The 24,353-nt window shown below is 43.3% G+C and overlaps 1 protein-coding gene across 9 annotated transcripts in view; it reads right to left on the minus strand.

Moving 5' to 3' along the window:
- PDZD2 (PDZ domain containing 2) overlaps positions 1 to 24,353 on the minus strand; it is a 364,850-nt gene that overhangs the window by 173,647 nt on the left and 166,850 nt on the right. The window contains exon 1 of one of the 9 annotated variants that reach the window (XM_053201771.1): positions 16,571 to 16,757. The exons of 6 other annotated variants lie outside the window; for them this stretch is intronic. In XM_053201771.1, coding sequence (XP_053057746.1) covers positions 16,571 to 16,665 — 95 coding nt within the window. In that variant the 5' untranslated portion in view covers positions 16,666 to 16,757. 2 more of the 9 variants (XM_027074952.2, XM_027074957.2) reach the window with 2 other exon arrangements.

Here is a 24,353-nt window from a genome sequence, read left to right on the forward strand (position 1 = left end):
GAGAAAAGGTCAACATTCTGATAAAGCACTACTAAGTCTAAACTAACACTAATCATATGCTACACATCTGAAAGATTTCGAAATACCTGAAGATAAAAAATTCAGTAAGGATATCTCATAATAATAGTTAACGTTTATTAAAAACTTCAACTAGGCCAGGTGCTTGCAATAACTCATTAGTGCCTCACGATCCACCACGAATAGATAATACTGTTACCTCCAATTTAAAGAAATCTGAGGCACAGCTTCCAACATCATTTGGATGTGATAATGCAAGAAACTGGGCAGTCTGGCATGAGAACTCAACAGTCTGAAAAGCTGCATTTACATTAAAATGTTGTAAGAATTGAATTTGAGGCCATAGCTGGTCACCACTCGAAACTGGTGGCCCACTCTATGTTTTCACCTTTATGTCCCTTGACATACATCCCGAATTCAGAGTCAAGGTCCTTTGTATTCACTATGCTCAGGGGTGGACAATGTAATTATGAAATTTATTATTCAGAATGGTAGTGAAGACCTGTAATCAGTTTTTTATCTTTAATTATCAAGGCCAATCTCCAAACAGTTAGAATAGGAAATGCTGCAACATTGGTAACAAAAATCCAAATTCAAAGATCCATAGCATTCCTTTATACCAGCAGTATCGAGAATATAGGAAGAAAAAAAATCAGCTTCCATACTAATACAAACTAGAAAGAAATATAAATCTGAAAGCAACTAATGTTGCTTTGTAAGGAATTATAAAACTTTATTGAAGGATATAAAAGATGATTTGGATTAATGGATAAACCTTGTCTACAGAGAAAGACAACATTTTAAAGATGTGTTTCCCAATTAATAATTTCAGCGAAAGATGTCAACAAGAATTTTTAGGAAACTTGAAAAATATTTTATCATTTATATGGGAGAGTACAGAACTGAGAATAACTATGACAATTCTGAAAAAGTACAAAGAGGGTGGATTACCCGAAAACACATTAGAAATTAAAACAATGTAATTAAAACAATGTATATCGACTTAGGTAGGAATAGACAAAGTATCAGAACAGAAGACAGAGGCTGACACTGACCTACCTATAGTTATTTTTAGGGACTATATATGTGGGGTGAGAGCACTAATCACTGCTAGATTTGCAATCCATTTGAAATTTATTTTTAACCCATCTTAAATCTGTCTTTCTCCTTAGACTGAGGTGAAGATCGAACTGTACATTTTCCACATGAAAATGTAAAAACACCCACCTAAATATGAAAAATTACTGAATGAAAAACATAGGAGAGGTAGAGTATGTTCTTAAAACAGAAAAGGCGGTTAAAATGAATGGTTCTATTACCGTGGCCAGATCTCAAAAAAATATAAAAAGTAGAAAAAGCAAGATGTAACAGGATGCCATTTATGTCAATTAAAATACACGTTGGGGCTCTGAGTGGCTCACTCGGTTAAGTGGCCGACTTCAGCTCAGATCATGATCTCATGGTCCGTGAGTTCAAGCCCCGCATCGGGCTCTGTGCTGACAGCTCAGAGCCTGGAGCCTGCTTCTGTGTCTCCCTCTCTCTCTGACCCTCCCCCGTTCATGCTCTGTTTCTCTCTGCCTTTCAAAAATGAATAAGTGTTAAAAAAAAAATTAAGGGGCGCCTGGGTGGCGCAGTCGGTTAAGCGTCTGACTTCAGCCAGGTCACGATCTCGCGGTCTGTGAGTTCGAGCCCCGCATCAGGCTCTGGGCTGATGGCTCAGAGCCTGGAGCCTGTTTCCGATTCTGTGTCTCCCTCTCTCTGCCCCTCCCCCGTTCATGCTCTGTCTCTCTCTGTCCCAAAAATAAATAAACGTTGAAAAAAAAATTTTTTTTTAATAAAAAAAATAAATTAAAAAAATACACGTTAAGGGGCACATAGGGGCTTACTCGGTTGAGTGTCCAATTGTTGATTTTGGCTCAGGTCATGATCTGACCATCCGTGAGACTGGACTGAGCTGTGCCAGGCTTGGTGCTGACAGCGGGAAGCCTGCTCGGGATTCTCTCTCTCTCCTTTTCTCTCTCAAAATAAATGAATTTTTTTTTTTTTTTAACCACACACATTAAGATGCATATGTGTAAATCAGAGCACTTGAATATCTAAAACTTAGGCTCGAAGGATATGTATTAAATTGGAAGAAAATATGGGGAAAGGCTACAGGAACTTTACTTATGACTTTTGGCTTTGTTTAAACAAAGCCCTTAAAGCAAATATGGAAAAATACTAATAGCTGTTAAATCTGAGTGGCAGGAATATGGATGGATGTTTGCTAGATTATTTTTTGCATGTTCTATATCTTTTACGTTTTTTTAAGAAAGGATTCTCAAAACTCAAATGTTAAATTTAGATTTTCTTCATAAACTTCCCTATCAACCCACAGAGTATTTTTTTGATTATCTATAATCTTATTCTTAACTTCAAAATACAGTACATAAATAGGGGAGACATAAATGCAATTATCGATCCCAACTGTGATGATTAATTTGTGTGTCAACTTGGCTAAACTATGGTACCCAGATGTTTGGTCAAACACCAGTCTAAGATGATGCTGTGAAGGTATTTTTTATATGTGATCAACATTTCAATCAGTAAACTTTTTTCATGAAACAGATTACTCTCCATAAGGAGGGTGGGCCTCATCCAATTGAGGTTTCCCAAAGGAGAAAGGATTATTCTCAAGATTGCAACATAGAAACCCTGCCTGAATTTCCAGCATGCTGGCTTGCCCTACAGATTTCAAACTTGCCAGCCCCTACAATCTCATGAGCCAATTTCTTAAAATAACACCCCCCCCCCCCCATACACATATATCTCTCCTTCCCATTCTGTTTCTCTGGAGAACCTTGACTAATACCCAACATTGCAAGTTTGGGGGCAACCTTGCTTTTTCAGCAACTGAAATGGTCCCCAATTTCTGTAACATTTTTTAAAGGGGAGAAAAGCATGCTTTGGGGGAGGGATGGAACTATGATAACACCAGTTAACAGCAACATATTGAAATTAAATACATCTTGTGTTTACTTTCTAGGAAAATGTATCTCAAGAGAAGACAAAGTTCTTTGTAAGGTGGCTTCTTGTTGGAAATGTTTTTTCTGAGTGGAAATTTCCCTATTGGCCTGTGATTGCTTGTTGGCCTGAGGCTCTGTGGGGAGGACCCACATCCATACTCTCATGTGGTGGATGAAAAAGGGCCAGAGGAGTGAGGTCTGTTCTTCCTGTGCCTGTGATTTTTCCTGAGGGGAACTTTCCTTGTTTGTTTCACCAAAACCACAAGTTGACAGGCTGCCCAAGACTGACTGCTCTATAGACTACTTCTCCACGGACGGGCTCTCAGCTCTGCTCACATGGTCATCTATAGTGTTAAGTGCTCTAGCTTTCTACAAAAGTCCACACTCCTCTTCATCTGCTCAATGCACCTCCAAATGCCACATGTCTAGACAGAAGGACCCTTAAGTAGAAGTTATACCCCTTTCCCAGTTTAGATCCCTTACTGATTTTAAAGAAGATACTAAAATTTGAGCCATTTTAATATTTTGCATTTCTGTTCACTTTATTTTATGTTGGTTTGGCATTTGCAAACCAAGAGAGTTCAAGTAAAAACAAGAATAAAGTTATTGAGGGGCGTCTGGGTGGCACAGTCAGTTAAGTGACTGGCTCCTGATGTGGGCTCAGGTCACGATCTCACGGTGAGTTCGAGCCCTACGTCGGGCTCTCTGTTGACAGCTTGGAGTCTGCTTGGGATTCTCTCTCCCCCCCTTATCTCTGCCCCTCCCCTGCTCATGTTCTGTCTCTCTCAAAATAAATGAACTTAAAAAAAATCAAGTTATTGAAACAATGATTCAAGAGGACAAAACAATATATTACAAATATACTTCTTGACATCAGTTAGCATTTCCTATAGAGTTACAGGTGAGCAAGACATCTCAGCTAAATAAGGTGACTCAAACATAAGTGATCCCCTACTGTCCCAATCAGAAGACAGTTTAAAAAAAGGGGGGGGGGGATTTGTTAGATAAATGTAAGTGACGTAAATGAAAAAAATCTCTATCATTAGATGTAAACATTCCAAGATATTAAAAATGTAACATTTAAAATATTTACCTTAAGCTATTTAATGATGTGTAATGCATATAATTGTATATGCATAAATATATATGTAAATATTACATAATCATACAAGTCAGTGCTAATTTAGAAATATTTCTGGTTTCCTTACACTTTAGAAAAACATTTATCCAAAGTCTTCAGTGGCACTGGCACTTTTACACCTTCCTATGAGCATGGCTACATTTTGAGTCTCTTCCACTATCCCCTTCGTGTGATGTGATCTGGAGAAGGTTCTTAACTTGTTCCATTTTTAAATGATCTTTAAAAGTCTTGTTTACAAAGAAATCCAACACTTGTTATTGTGAGGTCAGATGCCCAAAAATATTACTAGATTTTTTAAACTTTTTTTTTTTTTAATATGACTTCCTCTGTTGACCTGTATAAGCATCTAAAACCAGCACTGACAAAGGTCATTTCAGGCTGTGTGTTCCCTCAACAATATTTTGATGTTCAAAATATAATAACTGTGAGATCTTCCCATAGCATGAGACAGTTTGTGGGCTTAAATTTAAGGCAGCTCCCTCATTTCTGATCATAACTCTTTGAGGGGCAAAGGAACCATGTCTTCCATTTGGGCATACGAGGCAAATCGTGTAACTTCATTTTCCGTATTTCCTCACATCTGCCTTTGCTCCTCAGCAGCCAGCCACGGCAACACAGTACAGAATCCTAAGTGGACTTTCTCAGGGCAGAACTGGGGGATTCCAGGGTAATCCAAAATGCTAGGTCTAGAGGATCCAGAATCAGGTGCCTCTCCCACAGGCAGATGGGTGCTGACACACAAGCAAGCCTGGGAGGGCTATGCTTTCTGTCTTTTCTTTCTTCTTTTAAAAATGGTTTATGCAGTTGTGACGTGATAATTTTCAGGGTGACAGGAGACTAGCTACAATGGGGAGACTCCTGGGCAGCTGTGTGGTCCTGAGTCCCCCCCAGATCCCATCACTGCCCTCCAAAGGGGGTGAGACCCACCCTCTCTCTGTCCTCAGATGCTCCAGCAGCAAGACTCTGAGCTCAGTTCTAGCACTGCTAAAGGGCCTTACCAAAGGCAAAGAAAGCCAGAGATGGCTATATGTAAGCAAAGGGGAGAACTTTCTGGACCATTCTAGAGAGGAGCCTGAATACCTCGAGAGCTTCACTGAGCCCCTGCCTAGGACCTATTTCAGTGACCAAAGCGGAAAAGAACAATGGACAACATTCCAAGCTGTAAAGATGCTAACTGCGGCCCTTAAATTTCAGTTGGAGGGATGGGAGGAGGAGAAAAGAGGATAATGATGACAAATATACACAACAGTGTGATTATTGTGAGTATAAGAAATAATATTCAGTCTTTGTTCCCTGTTCCTGGCACAGAGCTTCTAAAACCCTTGTAATTCCTTATATAAGAGCCCCAGAGGCATTTTTCCTCAGAGTATTTAGTTCCTGAAATAGCTCCAGAGCAATAAAGGTGAACTAGGTGTCTTTTGTTATTCATTAACAAGCCCCTTTCAATCACATCTGAGTTTAGGATAATGTGGTGACTTCTGGAAAGTCCTTAAGGATGGGGGGGGGGGGGGGGCTGGTTGCCAGGGGACCCAGACTCAGTTTAGAGGGTAGGGACCTTCAACCCCACCTCTCCTCCAGGGAGGGGAGAGGGGCTGGAGATTTTCAACCACCAACGATTTAATCAAGCATGTCTATGTAACAAAGCCTCCACAAAAAAACAAGAGGATGGGGTTCAGAGAGCTTCTGAGCCCCTTCCCCCATGTATCTTCCATCTGACTGCTCCTGGGTTTTATCCTTTTGTAATAAGCCAGTAATCTAATCGTAAACTGTTTCCCTGAGTTTTGTGAGCTGCTCTAGCAAATTCATCAAACCCAATTAATTAACACTAATGACTAACGGGAGGGGTCATGGGAACCTATTTATAGCCAGCTGGTCAGACTTTGGACCCTCAGTTGGCATCTGGACTATTGTGGGGAGGGGAAGGGTACGATCTCGTGGGACTGAGCCCTTAAAATGTGGAGTCTGACACTCTCTCCAGGTAGACAGTGTCTGAACTCAGTTGAATTGGAGGACACCCAGCTAGGGTCCCAGAATTGTTTGGTTTGAGGAAACCTTTATACACACACACACATACACACACACATTTGGTGACCAGAAGTGAAGTAGTATTCAGAGTATTGTGTGTAACATCAATGAAAACAATAAATAGAGTTTTTCTTTACAACAGGGACAGTGAGTCATGAAAGAGAGGAAAACCTGAGCGGTAGAAACTGAGGAAGTGTTGCTGGAATTTGGCTGGATTCAGAAAGCTACCTCCAGGGCAGCTGACCAAGTCTACATCCTGGCCGTAGACTTGAGTGGGTTATATCCTCAAGTAACACACAGACCGCACACTTTTGGAAGCTTGACAGTTATAACACGAGAGATGGGGGATTTGTCTTGTTCTCCTTGGGATTTTCTCCATTAAGAAAATGGACCTTTCACCTAGGCCTCATTTGAGGACTAAGGAAACGGCTCAGGGAAGTTAACAGCTGACAGACAACAAAGCATGCCCAGAAAACAGGAGCCGCAAAACCCAGCTCCAGGGGCCCAGGAGCTCAATTTCATTAAAGGGTTATGTGCCCGACACAGTGATGAACACCCTACGTGCAATACCTCAGCTGTCACAACTAGAGGGAGTGGCACACCTTATTCCCACTTTGCAGTTGAGAAAACCAACACAGAGAAGCTAGTTAACTCTCCCCAGTGTCATTCAGCGCAAAAGTGGGCCAGCTGGGTTTGGAACGTCACTATGTCACTGACAAGGTTTATTTGGGGAGACAGAGTTAAAAATGTGATAGATCACTTTATACTAGCTACATAATTCTGAGTAGGTCACAGCCCTACTGAGCCTTAGTTTCCAAATCTGCAAAATGGACTTAACACTTATCTGGGCGTGAGATTCTTTAGTTAAAGCCCGGCTAATAGCAGGAGTCAGTAAAGACACTGTTCTGCCTTTTCCTCCCTTAATCTTGAACCAAGGCTTACAGGTGAAGGCAAACAACTTATCAGCTTCACACACCCATCTTCCCCACCTCCCCGCTGACCTGCATATGTGAAAGAAGGTAAGGTAGGGAGGACGGGTCATTAATTACATTCATCTTATCACACACGGGTGATGCCAATCTTGGCCAATCTGCTTTGTTTCTGTTAAGGCTTTTTCTTGTCCATCTTAAACCAGCTTTAAGGTGAGTATAACAGAGCCAAAGTTTTTGATTTTGTAGGAATACCTGTACTCTGGTCCTTGTGTTAAGTGGACTCATAAAGGGCCATCATCACAGGAACAGAGCCAAATAGCAAACCACAGAATGGTTCTGTGAGCAGCCGGGGCCTTACAGATCGCATCTTCTACAGATGAGGCCTGCGACTCTGGCTCTGGGAGCTGCCGAGCACATAACTCACTCCCAACCCAATCCCAACACCTCATACACTCACATAAAACGTTGCTCCAGAGTTTACAGTTGGTGAAGGGAGATATCCAAGAGTGGTGATGGGTTGGTCCAAATATTCCCCCAGCTGTCTACACGTGGGGCTGATGTTGGAGCCTGGGTTAGAATCCTCTGTCTGCATCCTATTAGGGCCTTTTTATGAAGCCCAGAGCACGACTATCTGGTTTGCATTTTTCATACAGAGGGAAGCAATAAGGGGCAGCAGAGAGGCCTTCTAAAGGACACCTTGTAGAGGTTTGTTTCACCAGAAAGCACCCAGGAGATGAGCAGGCAGTGTGACAGGAGGGAGGTGGGGAAGGGAGCGGACGCTGGGAGGTGGGGCACCAAGTTCCAGTCATCCATACGACTTACTATCTGTGCTCCGGAACAAGGCACAGACCCACTCAGCCTGAGCTGCACCTTAGAATGATAAATCCAGGTTAGGAAAGCTCTGATTCCTTCTAGCTTGGAAATCCTATTTCAGTTCCTAATGAAACCCCTTTATGACTCTTCATGAACTCTGAGGAGACCATAAGAAGGCATGCCTAGTATAATGTGTTGCCTATAAACCGGCACGTGGCATTTTTGTTTACTGCATAAAACGAATGAACCAAAGCTGGTAAGGATACAAACAAAGGTTAAAACAATCAATGGCCACAGATACACTCACATACATACCACATATGTACACGTACTCCTATGTGTACCTACTATTTCGAGTTGCCAATTGTTTGTGACCTCTGTATGTAAAAAGCGTACTAGGCGTTGCAGGAAGAAAGAGGAATGATTCACGCCCCTGCCTCACTCCCCAGGACTAGTAATCAAACAGAAAAGACAAAACAGACACAAGGGTGAAAGGGCAACTCTCGGACAGGACAATTCAAATTCAGACACACTCATGTAAATGTAACTGGCATTTTAGAGCCTGAGAGGACAAGATTGTGTAGGGGAAACAGAGGACCATACATATCATGAGGTCACCCAGCAGGAATGAGAAAGCACACTCAAAAGGGTTGAACAAGAGAGGATTTTATGTAGGGACTATTTAGAGAGATGTGGGCAGGATGAAGCACCCGGGGGCCAGCAATGAACAAGCTGGAAAACCGTTATCACCTTTAGGTCTGAAGGGCAAATGGGAGGAAGCAGTGCAAACTGGAGCCTTGAAAGTGAGCTGCCCATCAAGAGCTGGAACAAATTAGCCATCATCAGAACCTTTGCAAGGCTGAGGGCTCTGTGACAAGGGGGATAAATACCCCAACACTGTCTCCTCCGGCCTTCTGATCCCCTGCCCGTGCCTCCCATTGGCTGAAGCCAACCAGACACAAGACAAGGGAGTCCAGATGTTGTCGTTTATAGCACTAAACCTCTTGGTGCACAGGAAGGCAGATGACGAATTGGAGGTAAGGGGTGCACAACATGTGTGTGCACACACTTCTAAATTACACACACATGTATATACATTTGAAATATATTTGGAACAAGTGTATCTTTGACGTTTCAAAAAAATGACTTGTACAAAAAGGTTTCACCATAAGATTAATCTAAATTTAAACATCAAGGTCATCTGAGGTGTACCTCAGATATAATTTATATAAACAAACTTCTTCAACTGCAAATAGCTTGTACATAATGCTCATATTGTTTGACACACGGTGTATTTGCTTACATAGGGCCTAACAAGTGAAACTGTTAAGAAGATAGCCCATTAACCAGACAAAACTGTCTCATAAGTTTTCCTTAATTTTCTATCCCTACCAGCCCAATTTTCAAAGATAAAAAAACAAACTCCAAAGTTTGCACACACATTTTTCCATTTATGTTTTCTATCAGTTGGCAATTAAAACAAGAATCCCAGAGGTCAGCCAAAAGTCTTAAATAACAAATGAAGGAGTCAGATATACTATCTCAGGACTCAAAAGTGCAAAATGACATGTTATGAGAAACCACCCGGAAAACAGCACTTGGCAGGCGACATTTCAGGGATCCGCATTTCTTACAGCAATTCCCTGCCAACTAACGTTTAACTTCTAACAGGGACCTTCAGAAAAGGTTCCAGAAGTATGAAAGCCTCTATAACACCATTTACTATTATGCGCAGTTCTATTGATGGCAATGGGAATCTGGAACAAGATGAGGATTAGGATCGTTCCTAAGGGTGGCAGAAGATGGGAAAAGTAATGTGTGAGAGAGGGAGGAGAGTTAAAAAAAAAAATGTCTCCTGGTCATCTCCCAAATAGTGACCACATACCTGGGATTTCTCAGGACAGTCCCAGTCTCAGATATTCTAGCCCACGTTACTACTATGTCTAACCCTGGGGAAATAGTTATACAAAGTATGGTCCTTTGACTCGATGGGCAAATACATTGCCATTAAAATTAATGAGTCTGTAATGACACGAAAAATCCTGGTGTTTATTCATTCATGGTAATGTCTGAATCCCTACTGCACACTACAGATGGTGAAAGGGTGTTCAGGCTATAATGATGAATTATACATTGCACAAAGCATACACGTTATATAGCACAGAATGGACTCCAGTACCAGACTGCCAACATTTGAATCTCTCTGCTTCAGCACCGAAAAGCTGGACAACCTTGAACAATCTCCCTAACTAAGGGGTGCCTCAAGTGATCTCTGTTGTAAACAAGATAATAATGGCATCTTCTTCATAAGATCATTTTTGAGGATTAGGTTACCGCATACATATAAAGTTTATTATAGTGCCAGGCAAGTAGTAAGTGTTCAATGAATCTTATCTGTATTACAATATGAAGTTCATCCTTACAGTCTTCGTTTAGTAAAAGATACAAACAGGACAATGACGGTATAATGCTAAGTCCAATCAGGGGCTTCTCTTTAGGCTAACATCACACTGGGAATGGAAGACATTAGGAGGGCTTCCTACTCTTAAAATAGAGACAGTGTGCCATTGCCACTTGAGTCAGATTGGGGAAAACAAGTACTGTCTACCTTCTCTTGCATTCAGTCTTCCTGACAACACTGAGCACTTTCAGAATTTATTTCTTCTCCAAAGCTTCCCAAAGTCTGGGATTCCCCAAAAGACAAAGGATGGAAGACAGAGGAAACAACACCAAGTGTGCAGGCAAGACTTGGCCAGCCTCCACAACCACAACAGTGAATGAAAACTAGTGTTTGGCTTCTCATGGGCTGCAGTGTATGAGGTCTCCTCATTGCTTTGTCATTTTAAGAACAGTCTGCCCTTCTGTGACAGCCCCAGAATGTTCTCTCGCTGGGATCAGCTAACAATCTCCAAAGCAAGGAATCCTCTTTTCCCCACCAAATGTCTCCCCAGTTATTTCTTCTTTTGAAGCTTGAAGAGAGAATAAAATTAATTTCATCTGCCCAGAAAATAGAATAGAGAGGAATCCTATTTGGAGCCAGAATGAGGAATCAGCTTAGAACTTCAGTAAGGTAAGCCCACCGTCTGCCTTAACACTCTTAGGAATGAGACCACACATAAAAAAATGTCTGCCTGTATCAAAGTCTGGCAGCAAACGATACCAAACCCTGATTCAAAGTGGCTTGAAGAAAGAGGAAATTAATCATTCTCACAGGATGGGACCTGCAAGAGAGAGCCTCGTGCTTCTTGAGGACACTCTGGGATCTGCTGTCTCCTGTGTGTTGGCTTCCTCCTAAGAATGGAGACAAGATGCCTAAGAATAGAGCAACGTACCCAGGAAGCAAAGGGGTCATTTGTTTGTGGCCTTTTCTCAGTAATGAGCAAACCTTCCCTAGAAGCACCACAAGGGACATTCCCTCACACCCCATCACCCAGATTTGAATCACAGACTCTTTCCTCCACTTGTCTCTGAATGTGGAATGGAGGTACCACAACCAGAATGTGCTAATCATCTCAGAAAATGGATGCTTCCAAATCCACATGACCACTAAGCCACTCAGTGGGCTTCTGGTGAGGACCAAAGAAGGAAAGGAACATGAATATACTTCAAAAAAAGTTAACATGCTGTACAGTTATTCCCACAGATAGAACTGTGGTAAGCCATCACATCAAACATGTTCAAAAATGCCTTCTGTTGGATACTCCACACATACAAAGAAGCATGGTTAATAGCACGAGGGAGAAGATGCTAATGTATCTAGTATAATGTATCACCTTCAGTAGAGGGGGATAAATACAGAAAGAACTGCAGGGAGGTTTCCAAGACAAAGTTGGGGCATGAGGCAAAGAGACGCACTCCCCAGTAAACATGATGGATTGAAATGAGAGTAAAGTGACTTTTTTTAAGCATGGGGGGAGGGATTCGCTAAACTCTTCAAGAGAACTGAAGCAGCAATGGTTGCAACAAATTTTGGAAGCTGGGAAGTGGCCCATCCAGTGGTAACTGACTTCACAGATGAAAGAAAGCTGAAACCCAGCAGAGCAGGGCAGGAAGCACAGAAGCAGGCAGGGATTCATGCTACAGAGCTGCAGAGAGTCTCTGGAATTGGGGTCACCAGACAAGGGTCCCAAAGGTAGGAAAGCTTGCTAAGAGTCTGTGCCTGAAGCGGTCAGACCCCTGTAATCTCCTTAGCCCTAGCTCCCTTGTGACTGCCTACATTCTGTGTCATGTTTGCTCTGCTAAATCCGAGCAACTCTGGACTCAGAGACACAACAGGTAGCTAATGGAAGGGGTGCCGCTTTAAAAACCGGGGAACAAGACAAAGTCTCCGTACCAAATATTGGACTCCTGGTCTCCCTCCCAAATCTGGCTCACTGAATGCCGTCACCAACCTATTCCCCTCACCTGATTCCTTCCACCTAATTTCTTTTCACCTGATTAGTTTCCTCTGAGAGGAACGACCTTCCAGACCTTCCACCGGAGGGAGTCCTCCAATGAAACTGTTTAGCAAGATAATCCTCCAGCAGAGGTGCTCAGGGCCAGATGCACATTCGGATCACCTGGGGAGCTTCTAATAATCACTACTATCTGGGCCCCAGGCAAGATCCTATGTCATTCAGTCATTTGGCAAATAGGAATGGAAAGTTTACCATGTGCCAGGCTTTGTTACAGATTCCAGAACACTGTTCTAGGTGTCTTTCTTTGTAAGAAGGAACTATTCATTCCTGGGTGTAAGCCCCATCCACACATGCAGACTTTCCAGTTAGCTTTTAAGTGATCAGTTCAGGACCAGACATTAGAGGAAAGTTTTTAACATGCATGAAATTTAAAAACAAAAACAAAACAAAAACTAGGAGGAAATCTGAGGGGGGAAAATGTGCAGGGAATAGAGGAACGCTTCAAAGAAGCTGTCATTGAGATCTGCAGAGAGTTGGAAAGCTTTTCATCTGTGAAATGAGAACAGGAGGTTATAAAAAGAATATTTCAGAGATTTTTTAAAGAGCTCTTGGAAATTAGAAATTTGATGGCATACATAAAAATTCAGTATACGGGTTGGAAGATAAAAGGAGGAAATTTCCCAGGAAGTAGAATTTTTTTTAAGAGAGAGACAATATAAGAGGAAAAAGTAAGATAATTAGAAATTCAATCCATGAGGATCCCCTTCCAACTTAATAGATGTTCCAAGAGGAGAGAAATGATTTTTTTTTTTTTAATTCCAGAAAACTGTTCAGAACCGAGGGACATGAGTTTCCAGACTGAGGTGTCTTGAAAGCCAAGTAAAATGGATGGGAAAAAAAAAAAAACTCACAGCAAGATATGTTATAAAGAAATTTCATTACAGACAGAGGACATTATAAAGAACAAGGAGAAAACCCTAAAAACTTTGAGAGGGAAATAATTACATTCAAAGCATCAGGAATTAGGATGACAGACATCTCAATGCCAATCCTGAACCTGGAAAAGCAATGTTTTCTGAATTCTGAGGGAAAAGGATTTCCAACCTAGAGAGTTCATACCTCATCACACATGCAGTCAAACTTGGAAGATCTTAAAAAACTGATTTCCCATGTACTCTTTTTTAGGAACTTCTGGAAGATGTGTCTTACCAGAAAGAGAACAGAAACAAAGAAAGAGGAAGATGTGGATCTAGAACCCAGGGGATGCCACATGGGAAAGAGGCAGTATGAGTCCCCGGTAGAATGAAGAAAGATTTCCAGGATGATGGGTGTAGAGCAGGCCTCAAGAGCAGCAAATCCACAGTGGGGAAGGAGGCCCGAGGGCCGGTGAGGGAGAGTACCAGGTTGAGCCGTGGGTACCTGCAGTGTTTGAAAATACATACAAAGAGTCGAAAGTGGTTGTTTGGGGGGCACATGAGTTGAGATTGGTGAAGGGTGGGGCAAGTGACTGCTGCTTCTAGAAATATCGGACTTAGAAAATTATATGTATGTATAGTTTTGATTCAGGAAAAAAGGGAAACTTGGAATCAGATTCCAGAATGAGAACCCAAACACAGATCAGGAAAGGTTCCCCACCCAGGAGAACCCACTTCCAGAAGGCAGCAAAGGTACTTGGTGAAACCTTTGGGAAACAGAAGAGATGACGAAGGAGGCAGGGCTGAGCTCTTGGCAGAGCAGATGAGAAGAGAACTTAATGTCCCAGGAAAGAGGCCAGAATGGGGTCACTATTTCCCTTCAAGGAAACAATCCCTAAGTGTGACCTGCCTGGATCTACAGAGGAGATTAGCAGGAACGGAGGATTAAAGGGGACTGTACATGCTAAGCACAGTGTCAGGCAATTTGTGGCAGCAAGAAGGCAAGCAGAAAGAGGGTTTCTGGAAGCTCTGCAGCTCTTTATGAAGTCTTCCTTTCCCACTGGATTAGGGTATGTCCTCAGACAATTCTACCCAGTCATGCAGGCTCACAGACCCTAAGGGTGAAAGAGCATGAGCAAGCATGAAATCCCGAGTCCACATGGGTTTCCCCACTTTGCCTGGTACATCTGATTTCCAGTTTTGTGTGTAGCCCACTCTGAGAACCCTTTTCTTGTAGAACCGGACAAAGCTGTCCTTTCCCAAGGTCCGCCCTACACCAGTGGGTCCTGTGGCTGCACCCTAAAGACAAAGCATTTGACTAGAGATCCTGAAAACAATTGGGGTAAGTCCTGTTAACTTTGTTAATATTTCAGCTAAAGAAAAGGTATAGGTTAGTGAGTGTTACATGGCCAGATTAACATTGGAGGTAGAAAGATCCCCCTTGTACCTCATTTTTCACTTCATCTGCAAGGGCAAAACAGTCTAGGCATGTAAAGTTTGAAAATACTATTTATTTCATGTGTATTTGAAGATGTTTAGGTCATGCCTTTTATGATAGTATTTACAGAGTTTATGTCATGCCTCTTATGATATCAAACTCAGCCTGACCTATTTATATGAAAAGTGTTTATTGTTTACCTTCACAGAAGCTTTTCTCCCAGAAATGGTTCCCAGGATGACAGCTGTAGTTATCTCCTTCTTACCCCCCTTTCACAGACAAGACTGACTTAATTTCACCCCTAGTATTTATAAACTATCTATTAGGGAATAACAACATGATAGAAAAGGTCATTCTCTTTCCAAACATCTTTCATCTTTAAAATCTTAAAGTGTTTGTGGACACTAAATCAAAATATTCTGTGAATCAATGGTGGGGGAGTTGTCCAAGCAGGCTGTTTAGCAGTTTGGGGCAAAGATCTGTCCCCAAAGGATGTCATGGCTCCCTGAAGGCTCAAAAAAAAAAAAAAAAAAAGTTCCCACTGGTGGAAGACAAGACGCATCTTTTCTCTGCCTCCGATTCCCTCCCGGACTGGCCAAAGCGAGGAGCTTGGGATAAGGGCAATGTCACAGATGCCCAGGTTGCTGGAACACGCCGCAAACACACAAACACGCTTCATGGGCTTCAACAGCACCTCTTATCCGAGGTGTCTGACAGAACCGTGGCTCTGGAGCCCCTCCAGCCTTGTCCCTGGTGCCTTCCCGGCCCCCTCCCCTCCGCCTATCACACACACACTCCGGGCGCCTCCTTCCGTCGAGTAATTGACAAACCAGCTCCAAGTCGGTTTCTCCTCCCAAGGAACACAAACCATCTCTAAACACGCCAATCCCCCAGGTCAAAAACAAGACGCCCAAGTGATCTGCGAGATGAGTTAGTTGGCTGCGGCGTTTCTCCGAGGCTGGAGCTAAATTTCTACATTTGTGGATTCAGCCTGGATCCGCACCCCCAACCCGATGGGGAGGGGGAGCCCGAGCTTTCTGTTTGCTAAGCATATTCCTACCTCCAGTTCCGCAGTCACCTCGGGGGTCTCGTCTCCCGCCGCCGGCGTGCGCGTCGCGAGCAGCTGGCCGCGCTAATCCCGCGCGCCGGGGCCCCGCTCGCCCGCCCGCGAGCCGCAGCTTAATCACCTGCCGCCGCCCGCTGCGCGCCGGAGGGGGGCGCTCAGCGCGGGCTCCCCGCCCGGGACGCCGCCCCCCTGCGCGCCTCCGCGCCTTCCTTCTGGAGCTGGTGCCTCTCGGTCCGCTCCATGTCCGTGGGGGGACCCCTCCTCCCGCCCGCAGCCCCGGCTGGGAGGTTATGAAAAGACTGTAATGGGATCCCGGCTCGGCCCGTCACTCCCCTGCTCACTTGTCAAAACTCCACAGCATTCCAGAACCCCTTCCCCGCTCACTCCCTCGCGGGGAAGAGGAAGCCGCCCGCGGGAGGGTTTCCCGGACTTTGCGGTTGCTCGCGCAGACACCTTTGTTTACATCAAGTGCCGGGTGGGGGAGGGGGGCTTCCCGCCGTCCCCGGGAGCAGGTTCGGAGCAGCAAACGCCCTTCTCAGACACCCTCGCCCGGTCAAAAGTTCTCCCTCTCTCCGAGAAGCTCCACCTCCCCGACACCAGTTCATTTCATAACCGCTCCGTTTCATAACCAGCAGCAGCGTGGGTTCTTACAGGGGGTGGGTGGGGGAGCCCCAAACCAGAATCGCAACCATCGCACCGGGCAGCGTGTCAAGAAACTTTTCAGAAACCTCCAGTCAGAGCCTTGCTGCCGCAGGAACCCAATTTACCACCGCTGAATTACAATCACCGGTGACTGCACAACTTAAGCATTTCCTTTATACCTTCTCCCGCTCCCGCGCCCCTCCCGTCGTCTGCGGGGTTCAGTCAACAAGTCATTCCCCGGAGAGGCAAGGATGGGCTTGGGCGGCTCAGCCATCTCCAGCTGCAAACTGATGAGGAAGCCCGACCCACGAGGCTGAATTGTTTACATCACACCCACCGAGGGCTTCCTGTCTCTAATTAATGGGAATACAAATAAGACAGGAAAAGACTGTTTGCTTTTCTTAAAGCGGGGGTGGGGGGTGGGGTGGGGGTGTCTCTGAGAGAGGGGGAGTCACCCCACATTTCATTGCATAAAGAGTCTTAAAAGACTTCAATTGTATTTTATTCCATTTTCCCACCTTTAACACTTGTTGAAAAGTAAAAGCATCGCTGTGCCAAACCTCAAACCATGAAGGAACTTCTGCTCACAGCACATTTTCACCTGGCTTCAGAAAGGGATCCGATTGAAGCTCCCAGAGGGGGCGAGAGGTATGGCGACCACCTGTGGTTGAATGGCACCCATCTAGGCACAAACGGAAGACCTGCGCCCCCTGGGACTTGAGAACGCCCATCCCCTCCCTGGGGTTCATACCAGAATCTTGCCCCAAACTTAGGTCTCTCAGCTATGGTTCTCTTCCTGGGTATCCAGCAGCCCCTTAAAATAAATTAGCTTTGTGAGGTATAGATCTGGTGGAATTCGAAGCAATTAATTGTAAAGGAAGAGGCAAAAGAAGGGTCCTGTTCCCAATACTATTACTGTTACTGGAATGGGTAATTAGAGCCCTAGAGGGGCCAAGCCATGTCAAGGCCAGGCTGGTAATCTGCCTTCTCTCTGAAGCAGCCCACAGAGAACACTGGTAACTAATCACCGTAATCACTAGTCCTGGAATTACCCCCAGTTGCTTCATTCAGGTTGGCACAACAGCAAACCTCGAGAAGGCAGGACTGCCAGCAGCTGGCGTTCCTGTGAAAGTACTACAAGGAAACAGAATCCCAGGATAAAGTGCGTCTCCAGGAGGTGTGGGTATCGCAACTGACAACCATGTGTGGAGTTTAGGAGAACACTATAGGTGTCCAGTGAGAACAAGCTTTGCATGCCTCAAGATCCCACAGTTCCTGGGTCAAAGCAAATGAGGCTTGTGATTTTAGGAAAAGCTAAGAACTCTTCCAGTGTCTGGCTTACAAATATTATAAGGTCTCGGTGAATGTTGGCTCCTCACCCCCCTCCCATTTCCCTCTCTTCTGCTTAGCGGTGGTAGTCTTAGTAGATTCATTAGCATACATCTCAGTCAGTATCTGGTAAGTTTTATGGGAATTAGGTTCAAATTGCATGATTTTCTAACAATTTCAGAAGTGATCCTTTCTTCCTTTCAGATTGCTTTCTCCACTGACAGTTTCTTTTTTTTAATTTTTTTATTAAATTAACAAAAATTTTAATGTTTATTCATTTTTTAGAGAGAGAGAGAGAGAGAAAGAGACAAAGTGTGAGCAGGGCGGGGGCAGACAGCGAGAGAGACACAGAATCTGAAGCAGGCTCCAGGGTCTGAGCTGTCAGCACACAGCCTGGTGCAGGGCTCGAACCCATGAACCATGAGATCGTGACCTGAATTGAAATTGGAACCCACTGAGCCACCCAGGGGCCCCTCCACTGACAGTTTCTTAGTGCTTTACTTCTAACTTTCTCTGCTCCTTCATTCAATCTGGTATATAATTTATGATGTGCAAATCAATGCTGTTTAAACTAAATCCAGGATTTTAAGTTTAGTACAAATAAATATTCTCCCTTCCCCCACAAACTTTGTTGTCTAAACTCAGTTTAGGGTGTGTATATGCCAGGAATTAAAATTTGACATCTGTTTAATAACTTAATTTCAGGAAAGCTTTGGAATGCATATGACATTCTCATCAGCATGCCAGAAAGATATGATGTGCTCAGTCTTTTCCCTCACCGGTTTCACTGCAGACTGGAAAAGAGATCAATGGTTCAGTAAACAAAGGGGTGCTTTAAAAGTGGCCTCCAATTTTACCCTGGGTCTGGTTTAAATAATACTTACGATTGCTATGTGTACACCAGAGTCTACAAGTAATATTAATTTGAGCAGAAACTGCTGATATGTTAAGAGAATCCAAAGCGTCTTCAGCACATAAAGCTAATGGTTCATTAAAAAGAGTTTAGAGTTCAGCAGGATGGCTGATTACAAAGTAGTGTCCTGAGGGGTGATGATCAAAATGACAGGCACAAATGGGAGTTAATATCTAGATTTGAGAAAAACAAAGACGCGAGGATCACAGCAGACCATGCATTTAATATGAATTCTGCGTATTGTACTGATAAGAAATAGGCAACACAGTACTGGGGCAAGTTCACACTGGCGGGAGGTTGACGTGAAAGAGAAATGCCTCTCCTCATTCCTTCCTCCCCCATAATGAAGAATTTGGCAGCTGATAGACTCTTATTAGGGTGATATGTCCAGTGTGAGGCCCCTCATTTTAAGGGAGATGGGGAGACACTGGAAAGGTTCCAAAGGAGAACCAAAATGATTAAAGAGACAGAAAATAGAACCTTTGAGGGAAGGTTAAAGGATTTGCAATTGTTTAGTCTAGAGTAAAAAAGTGCCTAAAGGCAAACTTAACAGTCATCACCCATTTGAAGGGTTATTATAAAGAGGATACCGACCAGCTGTTCTTCATCTCCACAGGAGACAGAAGAGGTAAGAGGCACAAATTCAACATTAAAATTTGGGTCAGACATGAAGGAGGCTTGCTTGACGCTAATGGTAACTGACATGACACTGACATCACTGTGCAGTCTTTACCTATCAAACTCCATCTTAAGTGATAGTCTTAGTCTGTTTAGGCAGGAGCCAGTCTAGAGAACTCCTTTCATTCCCTTCTAGGGCTAAAGTGGTCCTCTTGACTCATGGAATGTGGGAGCAAAGGTCCTGAGTGTCCATGCTCTACAAGGCCCACAAAAATATAAGGCTCCCTGCAAACATATGCTCACATCTCATTGGATCCTTGTTTATTGGAATGGGTATGTCTAAGAATCTGTCCAACTCCAGGGGCACCTGGGTGACTCGGTGGATTAAGCATCCAACTCTTGGTTTCAGCTTAAGTCATGATCTCGCAGTTCATGAGTCCGAGCCCCACATCAGGCTTCTCGCTGACAGTGCAAAGCTTGCTTGGGATTCTCCCTCTCTCCCTCTCTCCCTGCCTCTCCCCTGCTTGTACGCTCTCTCTCTCCCTCTCAAAATAAATAAACTTAAGAAAAAAAGAATATGTCCAACTCCAAACACTGAATAGATGATAAGTATATTTTATAGACTTGCTACCCTATAGTGTTTCTCTGTATAGGCAACATTGCTTTTTGGTTAGTGGGCACACAAATATTAGTTGATGGTGATGTTAAAGATAATAATAGCTATGCATTATTAAGCTCTTACTATAATTATGTTGGCACCGTGCTAGCAACTTTATGTAGATTATCTCTCTTTTCTCTCTCTCTCTTTTTTTTTTTGTTTGCAGGAGCCCTGTGAAGTGGGAATAATTATTAGGCTTATTCTAACACAAGGAAACTGAGTGACAATGGGGTTAAGTAGCAAAGCTAGTAAATGTTGGAGTTCCCAATTCAAACTCATTTAGTTTGACTCAAAAGGGTGTGCTTACCCATTAACCACTGCTTTCGATCATTAAGTATTTTTAGCTCTTGGGAGGGAGGAAACATTGCAAAGAGGAGCATTTATGCTTGTTGGCCCAAACTGATGAAAAAACAAGACTTCTATAGGTTTATAACACCTAAGGAATGCAATTTTTTCCCAGGTTAGCAGAGGAAAGAACTGGTTTTGCCTTCTGATCAGAAGCATATCTTTCTGTCTGTCACAAGCTGAAGAATCCAATCAAGGTTTACCTCTGTTTTATTATTTAGAAACTATAAGCTATTCATCTATAACCTAACCTTCCATATAGTAAGTCTTCTGTGACTGTTGAATGAATGAATATAAATGCATTATGACAGGGTGCTGAGCTGAATTGAGTTTTTCCAACACGCTGGTGATCAGACTCTGGTGGGTCATTTGTATGAGCTTCTTATCAGAGGCCCCCTAAGAGTCTTAAAATGCAACTCACTGGCTCAGTCAGTTAAGCATCAGACTCTTGGTTTCAGCTCAGGTCATGATCTCATGGTTTGTGGGTTTGAGCCCCACATCAGGCTCCATGCTGACAATGCCGGGCATGCTTGGGATTCTCTCTCTCTGCCCCTCCCCAGCTTGCTCTGTCTCAAAATAAATAAACTTAAAAAAATTACAACTGTTTCCTTTAATTCAACATCTGTGAGAAAGCATATGGATGGGTCACGTACTTTTCCAATGTAAACTACTTTTAGATTGAGAAAAGATTTTTAATGGGGTTTATTGAGTGCTGTTGTATATCAACAATAGATGATTTGTGAGTGAAACAAACATCAAAATGATTTTCAGAAAGGCAAAACGAACCACACACATATAAAATATTAATAGCCTTGATCCAAATTACTACAAAAGACAGATATTTTCCCATTAGGACAATTTATCCTGAGTCTATAAACAGAGAGGGGCATAATTATCCATGTGTTTGCTAAGAGATCTAAACCTTATGTAGCTATAAAAAGCTGGAGAGAGGAAGAGAGAGGAAATTCCCAGGAGAAGATCCCCAACCACATCCAGGGCCGTCAGATCTCCATAAATACAAGGCCCAGCAGTGGCACCAACTGAAGCATGAGAAGAAACCTCAAGATTTTAGCACAAACCACAGAAATAACTTTGAATTGTCTTAAAACTAAACAATGACAATTCTATCCAATAAACTTACAGCTGACACATGGGCAGAGTGGTGACTTCCTGGTGTTCCAGATGTAGTTAATGGAAACATAATGCCCAGGTTCAGTAAATGTTGACTGAATGTAAAGAGTGAATGACTGTCTGAACAGATGCCCAGGCTTCCTCTTTCCCCCTTTATTTTTTATTATTTTTTTAAGCTTATTTATTTATTTTGAGAGAGAAAGAGCACGCGAACAGAGCAGGGGCAGAGAGAGAGAGGGAGAGAGAGAATCCCAAGAAGGCTCTGCAATGTCAGCCCTGACCTGACACAGGGCTCGATCTCACAAACTGTGAGATCACGACCCAAGCCTAAACAGTCGGACACTTAACCTACCGAGCCACCCAGGCACCCCTAACTCTTTCCCCCTTTAAATCTCTGTTGGGAAGATGTCTCTGAAGCTTCAAGCCCAAAGTCCCTACAGAGGTGTAGAACCATTTGACACTGGTACTCTGGGAACAGTTGATGGAACCAGAGATGGTTTCTAACTCAAAGATACCAATTTGTGATTTTGCCATAAACACAGGAAGGGGAATGGCAATACCTGTGGATCCTGATTCAAAAACTCCTGTTATTTACGATGTGGATTCTGAACTATTTGAAGTCCAACAGAATCAAGCACTAGGTGGCCAGCACCTACTGAGCACTTACTGGAGGCTGGGTTTTGTTCTAAGCCCCTTACATATCGACTCATTAAATCCTTCTTACAACTTAAGAATATGTACTATCATTATCAACTCATCCTATAGGCAGTGAAACTGGGCTAAAAGATTACCTCATTATCTCATGGTCACACAACTAATATGCAGAGGAGCCCGGACTCAAACCAATTCCATCTGGACCCACTGCTATGTTCTTAACTGCTCCCCAACGATACCTGTCAAGTCCTACCTCCTGCCACTCCTCCACACAAAATCACTATCAGTCAAAGTGTTGATCCACAGATATTCAAAGAACATTCTAATCTCTGCAGGATGTGTTCCCTGACCTCCCTAGCCTACTGTTACCTCTCTCTTCTGAGTGTTCACATCACTTATTCTCCAATAACTGCAAACATATAACTTATCTGGTTCGTATCACATCTCTCCAACTAGATCTTAAGTTCCTTTTGGGGTAGGACAGTGTGTTGTATGGAAGTCTGGAGATAGTCTGTAGAAAGGTCTAGATTTAAAGCCCAAATCCCATAATTATTACCCATGGGACCCTGAGTAAATCATTTAGCTTTTCTTACTCTCATATTCAAACCATATTCCTCAAGGGCTTATTGGGGAGGAAAGATTAAATGAAAAAATGTATGTGAAGTGTCTAGGATGATTCTCAACCACTGGCTACTTTGCCCCCCAAGGGCAATGTCTGAGAATATTTTTGATAGTCATAACTGGGGAGGGGTGCTACTGGCATCTAATGGGTAGAGGCCACTGATGCTGCTAAACATTCTACAAAGTATAGGACAGGCCCCTACAACAAAGGACTATCCAGTCAAAAACGTCAGTAGTAGTAGTGCTGAGGTTGAGAAACCTGCTATTAATAAATTTAGATTTTTATTAAAAATATAAGTTTCCATTTTCCTCCCTTTCCTTATTTTTTATAGTACTCTGCTTATGGTAGGTATTCAGTAAATCTTTGTTGAGTAAACCTATTTATAAACGGGTAAGTGAATGTATGAATCCTAAGATATTTTACTAGTAAACACTTGACCTGAGGGTGTGATCTAGCCATGGCAGGGGTTGGGTGGGAGTTAATTAACCTAGAACAGAACTTTCCAATATCCAAGCACAATGAAAGGAATTCTGAAGTAAATCCAATTTAATACCAGGGCACTGTGCCCAATGAAAGTGGTGTCAAAGTTGGTCCCAGGAGAGCTGAAGAACTTAGACAAAGGCCAGCCCCCCCCCCCCCCGCTTTTGTTTTCTAATGTTTTTAAATGTTTATTTATGTTTGAGAGAGAGAGAGAGAGAGACAGAGTATGAGTGGGGGAGGGACCGAGGGAGAGGGAGCCACAGAATCTGAAGCAGGCTCCAGGCTCTGAGCTGTCAGCATGGAGCCCAATGCGGGGCTTGAACCCACAAACTGTGAGATCGTGACCTGAGCCGAAGTTGGACGCTTAACCAACGGAGCCACCCAAACGCCCCAAGGCTAGCTCCCCGTTATTGGTGCTTCCCAAGTGACTTGCTATCACCCTGCAAATGCCCCTTCATCTTTTCTAATCCCTACTCCAAAGGATAATATAGCAAAAGAGCCAGAAGACTATGGGAATATTTGTTCAATCTCTCGTCCCTCGTCCACCACCCTCCTCTGCAACAACCACACACAACCTGGAGCCCGATCAAATGAACTCTCATCCAGACCGTGGATTGAAGGGCACCTGGGTGGCTCAGTCGGTTAAGCCTCCACTTCAGCTCAAGTCATGATGTCCTGGTTGGTGTGTTTGAGCCCCACTTGGGGCTCTGTGCTGACAGTTTGGGGCCTGGAGCTTATTTCAGATTCTGTGTCTCCCTGTCTCTCTGCCCTTCTCCCGCTCACACTCTGTTTGTCTTTCTCTCAAAAATTAATAAACATTAAAAAAAAAAAAAGACTGTGGATTGAAAAACATGGTGGAAGCAAAAAGAACATGCTTTACTTGAAGTCATTATTTTAAGTCATGAAGCCTTCAATAAACAGGCTCAGTAAGATCAGTTCCAAGAAGTAGAAATCCAAGAATAAAAGCCTTTATTCCTGGATAGAGCATAAATCATATTAACAAAAACCAGAAATGAGACAGAGGGAGAGGGAGTAGAAGAGGAATGAAGGGAAGGGAAAGGAAAGGAATGGAAGAGAGAGGAAATAATTCCTTCCGTGTTCCATTCTCCAGACTTGGTGGCAACATTTGCTTGTATTCCATCTTTTGCAGTCAGAACATATAAATGATTTTCGTGTAGTTGTATATGAGAAAAGTTATAACGTTAGTCTAAG

The sequence above is a fragment of the Acinonyx jubatus genome, chromosome A1 (genome assembly GCF_027475565.1).
Source record: "Acinonyx jubatus isolate Ajub_Pintada_27869175 chromosome A1, VMU_Ajub_asm_v1.0, whole genome shotgun sequence".
NCBI lineage: Eukaryota > Metazoa > Chordata > Mammalia > Carnivora > Felidae > Acinonyx > Acinonyx jubatus.